General features: G+C 44.0%; 1 protein-coding gene across 4 annotated transcripts in view; it reads right to left on the bottom strand.

Annotated features, from left to right (window-relative positions):
* Window positions 1-16666, bottom strand: part of ZNF709 (zinc finger protein 709) — a 49766-nt gene that overhangs the window by 16531 nt on the left and 16569 nt on the right. For 3 of the 4 annotated variants that reach the window (XM_064381816.1, XM_064381813.1, XM_064381814.1), the window contains exon 1: window positions 3579-3698. The exons of the other annotated variant lie outside the window; for it this stretch is intronic. Coding sequence is in view for 2 of the 3 variants with exons in the window: in XM_064381813.1 (XP_064237883.1) it covers window positions 3579-3581 (3 nt within the window). In the remaining variant the exon portion in view is untranslated. Of the gene's footprint in view, window positions 1-3578; window positions 3699-16666 lie in introns of those variants that run through there. 4 annotated transcript variants of the gene reach the window in all.

Here is a 16666-nt window from a genome sequence, read left to right as displayed (position 1 = left end):
AGGGTTTCCCTATGTTGCCCACGCTGGTCTCAAACTCCTGGGCTCAAGCAGTCCATCTGCTTCAGCCTCCCAAAGTCATGGGATTACAGGCATGAGTCACAATGCCTGGCCTCTTTTAAATTTCAAAGTACTCTATGACATGCATATACGAAAACTGATCTAAAAATGAAAAATGTCTCTGAGAACGTAAACTCCCCATCTCTTATCTTGAACTTCTCTTGCCTAAAAGGAACAAATATTCTGTTTGGTTCCAGAATTTTCTTTCTTTTTTTTTTTTTTTTTTGAGATAGAGTCTTGCTCTGTCACCCAGGCTGGAGTTCAGTGCACAGTCTCGATTCACTGCAACCTCCTCATCCCAGGTTCAAGCAATTCTCCTGCCTCAGGCTCCCAAGTAGCTGGGATTACAGGCATCCACCACTACGCCTGGTTAATTTTTGTATTTTTAGTAGAGACAGGGTTTCATCGAGTTGGCCAGGCTGGTCTCGAACTCCTGACCTCAAGTGATCCCCCTGTCTCGGCCTCCAAAAGTGCTGAGATTACAGGCGTGAGCTACCATGCCCAGCCCAGTTTCAGAATTTTCTTGCCTTAGTTGCATCATATCTTTCAATCAATTTACATTTTCAGACCCAAGAAACAAAATCTTACACACTCACATATGGAATAACATTAAAAAGTGTTAACAAAAACTAGAATTCAGCTGTGGTAATAGCAAATAAAGGAATCCAAAGGGGGAAAAAGAAAATACCAATCTGGACAACATAGTGAGGATCTACAAAAAATTCACAAATTAGCCAGGTGTGACAGTGCATACCTGTAGTCCTAGGTACTTGGGAAACTGAGGTGGGAGGATTGTTTGAGCCAAGAGAGGTGTTTGAGGTTACAGTTAGCTATGATCACACCACTGCACTCCAGTCTGGGTGACAGAGCAAAACCCTGACTTAAAAAAAACAAGGAAGAAAGGATGAAGGGAAAGGGAAAGGCAAGAAAACCACACTTGTAATCCCAACACTTTGGGAGGCCAAGGTGGGAGGACTGTTTGAGGCCAGCAGTTTGAGACCAGTCTGGCCAACATAGTGAGAACCCATGTGTAAAACAGACACACACATACACATACACACTTCCTCTCTCTCCCTCTCTCAAATCAGCTCACAGCCTGCTTCTCCACAATTCAGAAGGAAAACCCACACTCTGAAGGCTAAACACACACACAAGCTTAGAGCCCACATTCTTGCTATTGGGCAACAAGCTTTAGAGTGAGACAGTCCCTGGTGACAGAGGGCAGGGGCACCTGAGCAGACAAAGGAATGAACTTTGGGAACTCCACACACTCCCTCGCCCCTGGTGACAGGAAAATCATCCCTTCAATTCTCATAAGTGAAGAAACTCAACTGGATTGAGATTAGGGTTCTGACCCAAATGAACTCCCCAATTCATTAATCCTGTGTCCAGGAGACAGATCTCCTGGCCTTCATAGACTTTCTCACTATGGAAAAATTACACTGAGTGGACCTACACAACAGATGCAAAACTCAAACCTAACGTCTGAAAACAGGCCCAAGAAAACCACAATTACGCCCTCAGGAAAGGGCATCACTCGGTTCAGCCAATCCCCCAAGGTGCATTCAGATGGCCATCTTTCCAGTGCTCAGCAGCTTCTCTCAGTACAAAGGGCTCCGTCCACAGTAGGTGTGAGTAGGTAGGATACCTGCAGGGGAGGCTCCCTAGGAAGAAACAACTGGACCTTCGATTACATGTATCCTTGGCAGACTCAAGGAATGGCCTTAGCTTAGAGTCACTGACCTCAGTCCTCTTTGCTTTCCAGTCAAGTGACCTGGACCACTACTGATACTTAAATGAGACAAACCTAGTGTTTGAAGAAATCAAAGGGGAGGCTGAGGCAGGTAGATGACTTGGGCCTAGAATGGAATTTCATTTGAAATCACCCAAAAGGAAAGAACAGACCTGAGGAACTTGCTACACATGCTCTGAAGAAAAAAAGAGAAACAAGAATTTTTAATAAATGCAATATAATACTGGGTATTTTATTATTTATTTATTTATTTTTGAGACAAGGTGTGAGACCTTGCTCAGGCTGGAGTGCAGTGGCACCATCAAGGCTCACGGCAGCCTCAACCTCCTGGGTTCAAGCAATCCTCCCACCTCAGCCTCCCAAGTAGCTGGGACTACAGGTGCAGGCCGTCACATCCAGCTAATTTTTTTGATTTCTAGTAGAGATGAGGTCTCTCTATGTTACCTAGGCCCGTCTTGAACTCCTGTGCTCAAGTGACCTTCCTGACAGCCTCCCAAAGTGCTGGGATTACAGGCGTGAGCCACCGCTTCCAGCTGGATATTTTATTATTTTCTGAAATCCATCTCTTTCTTGCCTCTTTGGAAATATTTTACATCCTCTCTCAAGGTCTCTTTTATTTTATTTTATTGTTATTTTTTAAATTAAAATTTTTATTTTTATTTTTTTGAGACAGAGTCTAACTATGTTGCCCAGAACAGAGTACAGTGGCGCAATCTCAGCTCAACTGCAACCTCTGCCTCCCGGGTTCAAGCGATTCTCCTGCCTCAGTCTCAATAGCCAGAATTACAGGCATGCACCACCACGCCCGGCTAATTTTTTGTATTTTTAAGAGAGACGGGGTTTCGCCTTGTTGGCTGGGCTGTAGATCTCCTAATTACTTACATTTTACAATTTTTGAGAATCAATTAAGTGAGTAAATCTTTTCAAGGTGACAAACCCAGAGAGGGGAAGTGCTGAGCTAGAAAGGACAGATCTCCCAGAAAAGTTTCCAAAAAAGACACTCAACCCAAAGGAGTTCCCATAAGATGTCAGATCCCATAGAGATAACTGGGAAGAGAGGCACAAGAATTTTACAAGAGGTAGCTTCAGGTCCTTCTCCTCTGTTTTTCTCTTACGTAAATATCCAAAAGTATAAATTAAATCTTTTAAAAAGAACCATCCATTCCTCTGCACAAAAAGGATAATTAAAATACTACGTCTGGTTGAAATGCCCCCTTGGAAGACGAACAGTTGATAAACGACGTTGTGAAGTGGAGAGAAGACATTGTCATTTGAGAGAGATCTAGAAATTTAGGGATTTAGTCTCAGCCCTCGGAAGAGCCAGGCTGTGGAGAACAGGGTCGTGGATTTGAGATCCGGCTTCCCATACACTTGGAAACCTTGAGAAACGAGTCCTCCCTTGGGAATAAAAGAGGTACTTGGGACCCCACACAACACTGCTCTTCCCACGGACGAACTCCACGCCCGAGGCGGGATTTCCCCCATGACTCTCCCGTGGCCCCCGCACAATCTGGGGAGACGCGGGGCTGCGGGTGCGGAGCTGCCCAGAGAGGGCTCCGGGGCTGGGGACAGGACGCCCGGGATCCCGGCTGCCGGCCCAGCCCCACCCTGAGGCCGAGGAGACCGAGGGCCGAGCTGCACCAGGGGAACTCGGATCCTCAGACCCGGAGACAACAGCGGGGAGGCCCGGGTCTCACCACAGCCAGATCTGGCCGGTTCCAACCAAACCCTCTCCCCCATCTCAAGACGCCCAGCCCCGCACACTCACCATTCCCCAGACTCTGGGATGTCCTGGTGTCCTGCCTACCTCTCCCGCGGCCAGCACAGGTCCCAACTCCACCTGAGGCCCTTTTCGGGTGAGGAGACCTCAAAGCGGAGCGCAGCGGCTGGTAGCGACGTCGCCGTTTGCGCAGCGTCGCCTCGGCCGGCCTTCCCGGCGGCGCCCCTGATTGGACATTGCACACTTGGACCCGTCTTTTTTGCCTGAGTGACAGCTGGCCGGAAAGTCGCGTCTCTAAGCACTCTGCATTGCTCGGGGTCAGGAATCTGCCCCGCTGCCACCAATATTTGCATCTAAGAAGAATTTGTCAAAGTACCTGGGGTCCGGCACTGGTGTCTCCCGCAGCTCCTTCTGAGCGCGAAGACACAAGCGTGCACAGCGCAGGAAATTCCAGACTCAGTTTCCAGATAAAGAGAGGCTCTTTGTCCACAGTAAAAAGGGCGCCCGGGCCATGCCAGACTGGAGCTGGAGGGTCAGATGCTCCCACACTTAGCATATGCTCCCACACACAGCCTTATGCTCCCACAGTTAGCATAAGGCTGGAGGCCATGGACTTCTGACTCTTGTTTACAAATACTGACACTTAGAGTGACCTCATCATACCTAACGAAGAGTCTGACTAACTACGTTTTAATCTTTAACTGACAAGCTGAGGCCATCATCCAACCCTTCCCTCCCCTCACACTTTGCTTTAGTGGGAAGTTTGGACCCCACAGCCCTAGTCGAGAGAAGGAGTTCCTTTTTTTTTTTTCCTCTTTTGGTAGAGATGGGCAGTTGGGTTGGGGGGTCTCATACGTTGCACAGGCTGGTCTCCAATTCCTGGGCTCAAGCGATCCTCCTTGGCTTCCCAAAGTGTTGAGATTACAGGCATGAACCACCATGCCCGGTGAGGAATTATTTTCAGTTCAACCCAAAACTATGTGTTCAGTAAAACTGTGAGGTGCACACTTCACAATGGAAGGGTATTTTGGACCAATTTTTTACTGTGTCCCTACAGAACTTTTGTGGGTCCTTTATGATGGTTTGGTTTGTGGTTTTCGTTTTTGAGACAGGACTCCTCTTTGTCCCTCAGCCTGGAATGCAGTGGTGCCATCAGAGCTCACTGCAGCCTCGACCTTCTGGGCTCAAGCAATCCTCCCACCTCAGCCACTTGAGTAGCTGGAACCTCAGGCACGTGCCACCATGCTTGACTAATTTCTTTCTCTCTTTTTATTTTTATTTTGTAGAAACTGGGTCTCACTATTTTGCCCAGGCTGATCTCAAAGTCCTGGGCTCAAACGATCTGCTGGCCTTAGTGTCCCAAAGTGTTAGGATTACCGACGTGAGACACCTCGACCAGCCCCTAATTAATTCCTATTTTCACTGAGATTAATAGGAGTTAATTGAAGGTAATTAACTGTATTTTCACTGAGATTATTAAAGAAAACACAAAAGGATATGTAAATTTGGGAGGTACCAGGAAACTCAATATACTTAAGATATTGGACCAAAACTACCAAGGGGCTGGGCATGATGGCTCACACCTGTAGTCCCAGTACTTTAGGAAACTAAGGTGGGAAGGCTGTTTGAGCCCAGGAGTTCAAGACTAGCCTGGGCAATAGAGTGAGACCCCCTGCCCCATCTCTACAAAAAATTTTAATTAGCAAGGCATGGTGGTGCACACCTGTAGTCCCAGCTATTGGGGAGGCTGAGGCCAGGGGATCATTTGAACCCAGGAGGTCAAGGCTACAGTGAACTGTGATCCTGCACTCCAGCCTGGGTGACAAAGTGAGACCCTGTCAGAAGGAAGGAAGGTAGGAAGAAAGGAAGGAGGGAGGGAGGAGGGAAGGAGGGAGAGAGGGAGAGGAGAGGAAGGGAGAAGGGAGGGAGGGTAAAAGGAAACCCCTGTAGCCTTTAGCTGTCACTGTCCTATCTTCGCATCCTCCTCCTCCAAGCCTCTGTCCTAAGCAAACACTAATTTACTTTCCAGTTGCTATATAGCTTTCCCATTTTAGACTTGGAATGGAATCATATACTATGTGTTCTTTGTGATTAACTTCATTCACTTAGCAAAACTAAGGTACATTGACATTGAAATTTGTATCAATACTTCATTTGTTGTTTATAGTGAAACAATATTTCATTGTATGGATATAGCGAATTTTGTTTATCCATTCAACCATTAATAGGCATTTGGTTTGTTTCTACCTTTTGGCTGTAAATAATAAGGTTGCTATAAACATCCATGTACAAGTTTTTCTGTAGACATACAATTTCATTTTGCTTGGGAATACACTTAGGAGTGGAATTGATGGGTTACATGGTAATTCTATCTTTAATCCCTGAAGAGCTGCCAGACTCTTCTCCTCTCCTTTGGGTAATTCTATTGAAGCAGGATCGAGAGAAAGAGACCTCTCAGACACCGAACTAGAAAAGGAAGGGGTTTTATTATTATGGCCCAGGAGCAAGGCTTTATGTTTTGTCCAAATGGCCAAGCTCCCCTAACAAAGAGAAGCTCTGCCTTTATATAGGCTTACACTCTAGATACTACATGTGAAAGGATCTTAGGTTTACGGCCTTAGAAATTACAAGTGAAAGGGTCTTGGGTTTACAGCTTTGGAAATCACATATGAAAGGGTCTTGGGTTTACAGTTTTAGGTACATGTGAAAGGGTCTTGGGTTCACAGTTTTAGGAATTACATGTGAAAGATTTCTGGTCTCTGGATGGAGGAGTAGGGTGGGGGTTTGATCTTGTTTTAGTAAAAACAGTGTCTTCCAGAGACATTCCCCCATACCAGCCTGCTATCTTATAGGAAGGTGATTTAGGAGGCGCCAGTTGGCCAGCCTTTTCTTCTATTGAAATGCAGTGTGGAAGTCAAGGGGGAGATGCCTGAGTGTCCTTCCTCACTATTATACACATACTGGTGAGCTAAATAGGGTTGTGCATATTTCTCAGGCTCTGTTCATTTTTCTACTTTTTTTTTTTTTTAAAGATGGAGTCTTGTTATGTTACCCAGGCTGGACTCAAACTCCTGGGCTCAAGTGATCCTCCAGCTTCAGCCTCCTGAATAAGTGGGACTACAGGTGTGCACTAGCATGCCCACCTTAAAGAAATAATTTCTTAGCCAACGTGGTGGCTCACACATGTAATCCCAGCACTTTGGGAGGTTGAAGCAGGCAGATAACAAGGTCAGGAGTTTGAAACCAGCCTGGCCAACATGGTAAAAGCCCGTCTCTACAAAGAATACAAAAATTAGCCAGGTGTGGTGGCACATGCCTTTAATCCTAGCTACTCAGGAGACTGGGACAGGAGACTTGCTTGAACCTGGGAAGCGAAGATTGCAGTGAGCTGAGATCGGGCCACTGTACTCCATCTTGAGGGACAGAGAGACATTCTGTCTCAGAAATAATAATTTCTTAAATCAGTGTTTGATATTTTGGATATGACACCTGCAGATCCCTTCCCCCTCCCCCCTAAAAAAATTTTTTTTTTGAGTTGGAGTTTTCCTCTTGTTGCCCAGGCTAGAGTAAAATGGCAGTCTCAGCTCACTGCAACCTCCCCATCCTGAGTGCAAGCAATTCTCCTGTCTCAGCCTCCTGAGTAGCTGGAATTATAGGCACCTACCACCACATTCCGCTAATTTTTCTATTTTTAGTAGAGATGGGGTTTCACCATGTTGGCCAGGCTGATCTCGAACTCCTGACCTCAGGTGATCCACCCACCTCAGCCTCCCAAAGTGCTGGGATTACAGGTATGAACCACTGTGCCGGCCAATTTTTACTTCTTTCTTCACTTTCTTGAGAGTGCCCTTTGGCTTAGACTTTTCATGCTCTTTTGAGTCAGTTAATTTCTTTGGAAAAATATTAAGAGCCATTAGTTTTTATGGCTTGTGGTAGGAAGAGATGGCCAGGGGCAGACCTGTGTTACAGTTAAATGATTACAAGCTTGCTTTGCTTTTTATACACTGAGATTTGTACCACGGATCAAATACTGAATTTAAAAAAAACTCCAAACTATGGTGCAGTAAAAGCAGAGATCAAGCAGTAACAGGGGGCCTATAGGAAAGACCATCTGGGAGCGCTATAACCGTGGAACGCTGTGTGTGGTTGCACAGCTGGAAAAACTGCTTTGGTCACACATCTCTTCCCAACATAGAGTGCGTGAGGGTCTCACAAAGAGGGGTTATGTAAAAACTCTGGGAAGGAATGCAACCTCTGCTCACAAGATTCGGGAGGGTCTTTGCAGACGGGAGCATATGAAGCCAGCCAGAAAGCCTTGTGGGTCAGAGATAACTGGAATGCCACAGGCTCTGCCTATGTTTAAAAAGCCACTTAACCAAGTATAGTGGCGTATACCTCTAGTCCCAGCTAATTGGGAGGGCTAAGGCAGGAGGTTCACTTGAGTATAGGAATTCAAGGCTTCAGTGAGGTATAATGGCACCACTGCACTTTAACCTGGGTGACAGAACAAGATCCCAACTCTTAAAACAAAAAATTATGGCCTACATAGAAGTGCAAACACACAGCACTTCAAGCCTGCTGGGGCCTCCTTCACTAATTCACTTCTTATAGTTGTGGTAAAAGGTGTGTCTTTTGGACCTTCCCAGGGCTGGTGCATGGGTTGTAAATGGCAAATCCACTCTAACATCCCAATACCCCTAAGTCTTTGCATCCCTTATTCTACAGCAAATGAAGCAGCTTCAGCATTTTAGGTTCATTTATTGTTGGCCACCTTTTGTCCATGTTTCAACCAACCAACCAACCAAGCAGACTCTTAGAGCCCTTTATAAATCCATGAGCTACAATATTAAATGCAGAATGTCTGCTTACTAGCTGGGTGCAGTGGCTCATGCCTATCATTCCAGCACTGAGGATTATAGGGAGACTGAGGTGGGCAAATTGCTCGAGGCTAGGAGTTTGAGACCAGGCCGGGCAACATAGCTAAAACCCATGTCTACAGAAAATAAAAATTAAAAAATTAGCCAGGTGTGGTGGTGTGCACCTGTAGTCCCAGCTACTCCAGAGGCTGAGTGGGGAGGATCTCTTGAGCTCAGGAGTTAAAGGCTGCAGTGAGCTGTGATGACGCCACTGCTCTCATGCCTGGGTGACAGAGTGAGAATCTATCTCAGGGAGAAAAAGAAAAGAATCTCTGCTTAGTGGACCCATATCTGTAAATTTGGCCTGGTCCAACTTCATGTTCCTTCCACCATTATCACAAAACTTTAATATTTATTTCCTGTCTGTAAAAATTTTAAAAATCAAGTAATTCTTCTTCCTTTTTTTTTTTTTGAGACTCCCTACGTCACCCAGGCTGGAATGGAGTAGCACAATCTTGGCTCAATGCAACCTCCACTTTCTGGGTTCAAGCGATTCTTTTGCCTCAGCCTCCCCCAATAGCTGGGACTACAGGCGCATACCATCATGCCCAGCTAATTTTTTGGTACTTTTTAGAATTTTAAAAATTCTTTTTTCATAAATGACCCAGTCCATGGTACTCTGCTATACCAACACAAAACAGACTAAGACAGGCCTAAAAGGTATATCCTAACTTCACATTAGGTTCTAAGAGAAGCCTGTTAAGGCTGGGCACGGTGGCTCACACTTGTAATCCCAGCACTTTGGGAGGCTGAGGCAGGTGGATCACGAGGTCAGGAGTTCAAGACCTAGTCTGGCAACATAGTGAAACCCCATCTCTACTAAAAATACAAAAAAATCAGTCGGTATGGTGGTGTGTGCCTGTAATCCCAGCTACTTGGGAAGCTGAGGCAGGAGAACTGCATGAACCTGGGAGGCAAAGGTTGCGGTAAGCCAAGATCTCACCATTGCACTCCAGTCTGAGCAACAGTGCAAGACTCCATCTTAAAAAAAAAAAAAAAAAAGAAAAGAAAAGCCTGTTGAGGCATGAGTCCTTCCTTCTCTGCTCTTCTTTTCTTCCTAAGAAGTATTCCAAAGTGGTGGAAAAAAGTAGAAAGGTGCTGCACACCTAAAAATCAAGATTTGTAAACCAGGAGCATTTAAGTTGTCAAGTTGTTGTTTTGTTGTTGTTTGCAGGGACGGGGTCTCACTCTGTCGCCCAGGCCGGAGTACAGTAGTGTGATCATAGCTCACTGTAACATCGAATTCCTGGGCTTAAGCAATCCTCCTGCCTTAGCTCCAAGTAGCTGGGATTATAAGCATGTACCATCACGCCCAACTAATTTTTTAAAACTTTTTGTAGAGACAGGCATCCCACTATGTGCCCAGGCTGTTCTTAAACTCTTGGCCTCAAATGCTCCTCCTGCCTCAGCTTCCCAAAATTCTGGTATTACAGGTGTGAGCCACCATGCCCAGCCCAGGAGCATTTAAGTTTTCACTTGACACATGAAAGCCTAATTGTTTCTTTTCTTTTTTTAAGAGACAGGGTCTCAATATATTGCTCAGACGAGAGTGCAGTGGCTATTCACAGGCACAATCCCACTGCTGATCAGCATGGGAGTTTTGATGTTCCATTCCAACCTGGGTGGGTTCACTCCTCCTTAGGGAACCTGGTGGTCCCCTGTTCCAGGGAGGTCACTATGGTGATGCCAAACTTAGTGCAGACACCCCATAGGCACAGCACGCCAAGCCCAGAATTCCCAGGCTCAAGTGAGCCTCCTAACTTACCCTTCAAGTAATTGGAATTTCATGTTTTTAACATACACACATACTATTTTATACTTCTATTAGTTTACATAAATGTATATGATAGCACAATAATCAAGACAGAATACTTTATCACCACAAAAGAAAACTTTTGTAGTATCCAATTGTACTAAACGCCTCCACTTTTAACCACTATTCTCTTATACAACCTTATACCTTTGCCTTTTTCAGAATGTCATATAAATGAAACACCAAGTAGTCTTATTAGTCCGGTTTTTAAAATTTGATGACTTATTTGTAAACATTTATACAGCACCTGCAGTGTTCTGAGTTTTCTATTTTTGACAGTGCCCAAAATTTTGACAGGTGGTGGCACACATTCCAACTTCAAAACTGAGCAATTCCAGGGCCAGGCGCGGTGGCTAACACCTGTAATCCCAGCACTTTGGGAGGTGGCAGAGGGCAGATTATGAGGTCAGGAGTTCGGGACCAGTCTGGCCAACATGATGAAACCCTGTCCCTAAAAAAATACAAAAATGAGGCTGGGTGCAGTAGCTCACGCCTGTAATCCCAGCACTTTGGGAGGCCATGGCGGGTGAATCATGAGGTCAGGAGTTCAAGACCAGTTCGACCAACATGGTGAAACCCCATCTCTATTAAAAATGCAAAAATTAGCCAGGTGTGGGGGGTATGTACCTGTAATCCCAGCTACTCAGGAGGCTGAGGCACAAGAATCGCTTGAACCTGGGAGACGGAGGTAGCAGTGAGCTGAGATCGCACCACCGCACTCCAGCCTGGGTAACAGAGTAAGACTCCGTCTAAAAAAAATATATATATACAAAAATTAGCTGGGCACAGTGGTGGGTGCCTGTAGTCCCAGCTACTCAGGGAGGCTGAGGCAGAAGAATCGCTTGAACCTGGGAAGCGGAGTTTGCAGTGAGCTAAGATCACACCACTGCACTCCAGCCTGGGAGACAGTGAGACTGAGACTCCATCTCAAAAATAAAAATTAAAAAAAAAGAGAGAGAGATTCCATTAGCATTGTGGGCTATAGGAATGTAGTCAAGACTGTGCTCCCTGTACTTCAAATTTTTCATTCATAAGTTAGAACAGACGCTTCGATGGGGCTAATCAAATGAAATAATAATGACCGGCCAGGCGCGGTGGCTCATGCCTGTAATCCCAGCACTTTGGGAGGCCAAGGCGAGTGGATCAAGAGGTCAAGAGATCGAGACCATCTTGGCCAACATGGTGAAATCCCATCTCTACTAAAAATACAATTAGCTGGCCATGGTGGCATGCACCTGTAGTCCCAGCTACTTGGGAGTCTGAGGCAGGAGAATCACTTGAACCTGGGAGGTGGAAGTCGTAGTGAGCCGAGATCACTCCACTGCATTCCATCCTGGGCAATAGAGTGAGACTCCTCCATCTCAAAGAAAAAAAGAAATATTAATGATTATGCACATTAATTTCCAATGACATATAGTGATATGCATATAAGTCATTGAAATATCGGACAAAATTAGGTATTAATTACTCTCTAGTAAAACACAAAGCTGTTACTTTTTTTTTTTTCATCTTTCCTAACATATGCTGGAGGTCTACCATATGGAAATGATACCTATAGTTTCATGAGCTTTTGGGTCTTTGTGGATCATTAAAACAAAATCACCCAGCGACTTCTCTTGTAAAAAAAGGATGAAAGATTGAAGATGTCAAATATATCTTTTTTTTGTTTGTTTGTAGAGACAGAGTCTCACTCGGTCACCCAGGCTGGAGTGCAGTGGTGTAACTTTGGCTCACTGCAACCTCTGCCTCCCAGGTTCAAGCAATTCTTCTGCCTCAGGCTCCCAAGTAGCTAGGATTATAGGCACACGCCGCTACGACCCGTTAATTTATTTTGTATTTTAGGAGAGATGGGGTTTCATAGTGTTGCCCAGGCTGGTCTCGAACTCCTGAGCTCAGGCAATCCACCCACCTCTGCCTCCCAAAGCACTAGGATTATAGATGTGAGCCACCCTGCCTGGCTGTATGCCTTATTTTTAACTAAATTGGGATGAAAATGAAAATGATACCCTCTGCCTGTAGCCTGCCGCAACTCTAACTTGGATAATTGCCCTCTAAATATCCATAGTTCTTTTCAATGTGTCAAACTGGGAAATCATTGTGGATTTGGATAGATACCACTCTGTTCATCGGTTTGTACTATGCAGATGACTATTACCCTTCTCCAAACTGAGAAGAACTCCATGGTTTTCTGATTACAATTTGTGTCATTCAGTCTCCAGTAAATGCAAAATTATAATGTCAAATAGGTGAGATGAATGGAATAGAATTGAAATCCCAGAAATAAACTCATATATATATACATATATATATATTCAAATGACTTTCAAAAATGGTGCCAAGAATATGCAAAGACTATTATTTTCATAAATTGGTGCTGAGACAACTGGATAGCCAAATGTAAAAGAATTAAGTTGGACCCTTACATCACCCAACATATGGTAATTCACCAAAATAGATCACAGACCAAAACATAAGAGGTGAAATTATAACAATCTCAGGAAAAAAAGGTGGTAAATATTGATAATCGTGGATCTGGCAAAGAATTCTTACATATTTGCAAGGCCAGGCACAGTGGATCAAGCCTGTAATCCCAGCACTTTGGGAAGCTGAGAGAGATGGATCGCCTGTGGTCAGGAGATTGAGACCAGTCTGGCCAACATGGCAAAACCCCATCTCTACAAAAAATTAGCTGGGCATGGTGGCACATGCCTGTAATCTCAGCTACTCAGGAGGCTGAGGCAGGAGAATTGCTTGAATTCAGGGGGGCAGAGGTTGCAGTAAGCCAAGATCATGCCACTTCACTCCAGCCTGGGTGACAGAGTAAGACTCTATCCCCCCACCAAAAAAAAAAAAAAAAGAATTCTTATACATGCAGCCAAGTGTGGTGGCTCATGCCTGTAATCCCAGTATTTTGGGAGGCCGAAGTAGGAGGACTGCTTGAGGTCAGGAGTTTGAGATCAGCCTGGGCCACATAGTGAGACCCTTGTCTCTATGCAAAATAAAAGAAAAAAAATTCTTACATATGATAGCAAAAGCAAAAATTGATATTTGTGTGTATACAAATACACACACACAAATAATTTGGACCTCATAAAAATAAATAACCTTTGTGCTTCGTAGGACCCCATCAATAGTGAAAATGCCCACTATAACACTTGTTCATGGTTGCTGGGAATATAAAATGTGGTAGCCAGTACAGGAACAATGTGGCAGTTACTCAAAAAAATTAAAAACATTTACCACATGGTCTAACAATTCCACTTCTGGGTATGTATATAACCCAAAAAACTTGAAGAAGGGCCTTGAACAGATATTTGTATGCCCATGTTCACAGGAGAATTATTTACAATAGCCTCAAGGCCATCAACAGTAAAAGTTAAAATGGGTATGGTAAGTGTCTGTGTTTGTAGACAAGGGCCACAGTTCTTTAAGTTTTCCTTTTTTTTTTAAACATTGCCTGGTCTCTCAAAGAAGGTCACTACATAATGATAAACAAGTCAATTCAGCAAGAACATATAAAAATTGTAAATATATATGCACCCAACACCAGAGCACACAGATATAGGAGTAGGGAATACTTCCAAACTGAATCTACAAGGCCACTATTACCCTGATACCAAAACCAGACAAAGACACATCAAAAAAAGAAAACTATAGACCTCTATCATTGATGAATGTTGATGCAAAAATCCTCACCAATATGTTAGCAAACTGAATTTAACAACACATTAAAAAGATAATGCATCATGACCAAGTGGGATTTATCCCAGAGGTGCAAGAATGGTTCAACATATGCAAATCAATTAATGTAATACATCATAACAATAGAATGAAGGACAAAAACCATAGGATCATTTCAATGGATGTCAAAAAGCAATTAATGAAATTCAACATCTCTTCATGATAAAAGCCCTAAAAAAAACTGAGTATATAAGGAACATATTTCAACATAATAAAACCCATATTTGAAAGACCCATAGCTAGTATTATACTGGATGGGGAAAACTAAAAGCCTTTCCTCTAAGATTGGGAACACATCAAGGATGCCCACTTTCACCACTGTTATTCAACATAGTACTGGAAGTCCCAGCTGGAGCAATCAGACAAAAGAAAGAAATAAAGGGCATCCAAATTGGAAAGGAAGAAGGCAATTTATCCTTATTTACAGATGATATAATACTATATCTGGAAAAAAACAAAGACTCTACCAAAAAACTATTAGAACTGATAACCCAATTTAGTAAAGTTGCAGGATACAAAATCAACATACAAAAATCAATAACATTTCTATATGCCAACAGCAAATAATCTGAAAAAGAAGTCAATAAAGTAATCCCATTTATAATAGCTACAAATAAAATTAAATACCTAGGAATTAACCAAAGAAGTGAAACACATCTACAATGAAAACTATAAGACATTGATACAAAAAATTAAAGAGGACACACACACACACAAAATTAAAAGATACTTGTGTTCATGCATTGGAAGAATCAATAGTGTTAAAATGTGCATACTGTAAGGCCGGCTGCCTCACCGGGAGTTAACTGGACACACTTATCTCTCCCCATGCCGGCCTCTCCATGCTGACATACTTATCTCTCCCCATGCTGGCCTCTCTATGCTGGCTCCCCACACCCACTCCTATCTGGTCTCTCTATGCAGGCTCCACACACCCACTCCTGCATTCCTCACTCAACCCCTTCAAAATTTAAAAGGCCCACCAAAGATTTGTCCAACGGCAGCTTAACATTAACCTCCCCAGCCGGTCAGCCCACCAGTAGTCCCGCCTGGCAACCAATGGCAGCTCGCCCCATCAGCACCTTGACTTCCCCTCACCAATGAAACTCTCTGCTCTTTGTTTCCCTAGTAATCAATCAAACTCCCTCACCAATGAAACTCTCTGCTCTTTGTTTCCCTAGTAATCAATCAAACCCCCTCACCAATGAAACTCACCAATAAAACTGTCTGCTCTTTGTTTCCCTAATAATCAATCAACTCTCCTCACCAATGAAACTGCTCTTTGTTTCCCTAAAGACCAATCAATTACCTCCACTCCCTATAAAACCCCACACCCTGAGAAGCCCAGTGCGACTTCTCTGGCCCCTTCCCGGACCACAGAACCTCGCCAGGGAGCTGAATAAATTGGATTCTCATTTTCTCACACTGGTCTCAGTTTCCTCATTTTAACTCGACAATATACCTTACACATACTACCCAAAGAAGTCTAGAGACTTAATGCAATCTCAATCAAAATATCAACGACACTCTTCACAGAAATAGAAAAAACCATCCTAAGATGTGTATGGAACCAAAAAAGACCCGGAATAGCCAAAGCTATCCTAAGCAAAAAGAACAAAGCTGGAGGAGTCACATTACCTGACTTTAAATTATACTAGAGTTACAGTAACCATAATGGCATGATACTGGCATAAAAACAGACACATAAATCAGTGGAACAGAATAGAGAACCCAGAGATAAATCCATACATCTATAGTGAACTTATTTTTGACAAAGGTGCCAAGAACATACATTGGGAAAAGGGCAGTCTCTTCAATAAATTGTGCTGGGAAAACTGGATATCCATATGCAAAATAATGAAACAGACCCCTGTCTCTCACCATATACAAAAATCAAATCAAAATCAGTTAAACACTCAAATCTAAAACTTTAAAATATAGGGAAATTCTCCAGAACATTGGGGTGGGCAAAGATTTCTTGAGTAGTACCCTACAAGCACAGGCAACCAAAGCAAAAATAGATAAATGGGGTCACATTAAGTTGAAAACTTCTGGCCGGGTGCGGTGACTCACACCTGTAATCCCAGCACTTTGGGAGGCCGAGGCGGTTGGATCATGCAGTCAGGAGATCGAGGCTATCTGGCCATGGTGAAACCCTGACTCTACTAAAATACAAAAAATTAGCCAGGTGTGGTGGCATGCGCCTGTAGTCCCAGCTACTCTGGAGGCTGAGGCAGGGGAATCACTTGAATCCGGGAAACAGAGGTTGCAGTGAGCCAAGATGTGCCACTGCACTCCAGCCTGGCAAAAGAGCAAGACTCCGTCTCAAAAAAAAAGAGCTTCTGTACAACAAAGTGAAAAGACAAGCTACAGAATGGGAGAAAATATTTGCAGACTACACAACTAACAAGGCATTAATAACCAGAATATAGGCCAAGTGCAGTGGCTCATGCCTGTAATCCCAACACTTTGGGAGTCCAAGGTGGGTGGACTGCCTGGGGTCGAAAGTTCGAGACCAGCCTGACCAACATGGGAAAACCCCATCTCTACTAAAAATATATAATTAGCTGGGCATGGTGGCAAATGCCTGTAATCCCAGCTACTCGGGAGACTGAGGCAGGAGAATCGTTTGAACCTGGAAGGTGGAGGTTGCAGTGAGCCAAGAT

This window comes from Aotus nancymaae, unplaced genomic scaffold, assembly GCF_030222135.1.
Source record: "Aotus nancymaae isolate 86718 unplaced genomic scaffold, 86718_ANA_hifiasm-v0.15.2.pri h1tg000028l, whole genome shotgun sequence".
NCBI lineage: Eukaryota > Metazoa > Chordata > Mammalia > Primates > Aotidae > Aotus > Aotus nancymaae.
This window is presented reverse-complemented; position numbering and strand designations above follow the sequence as displayed.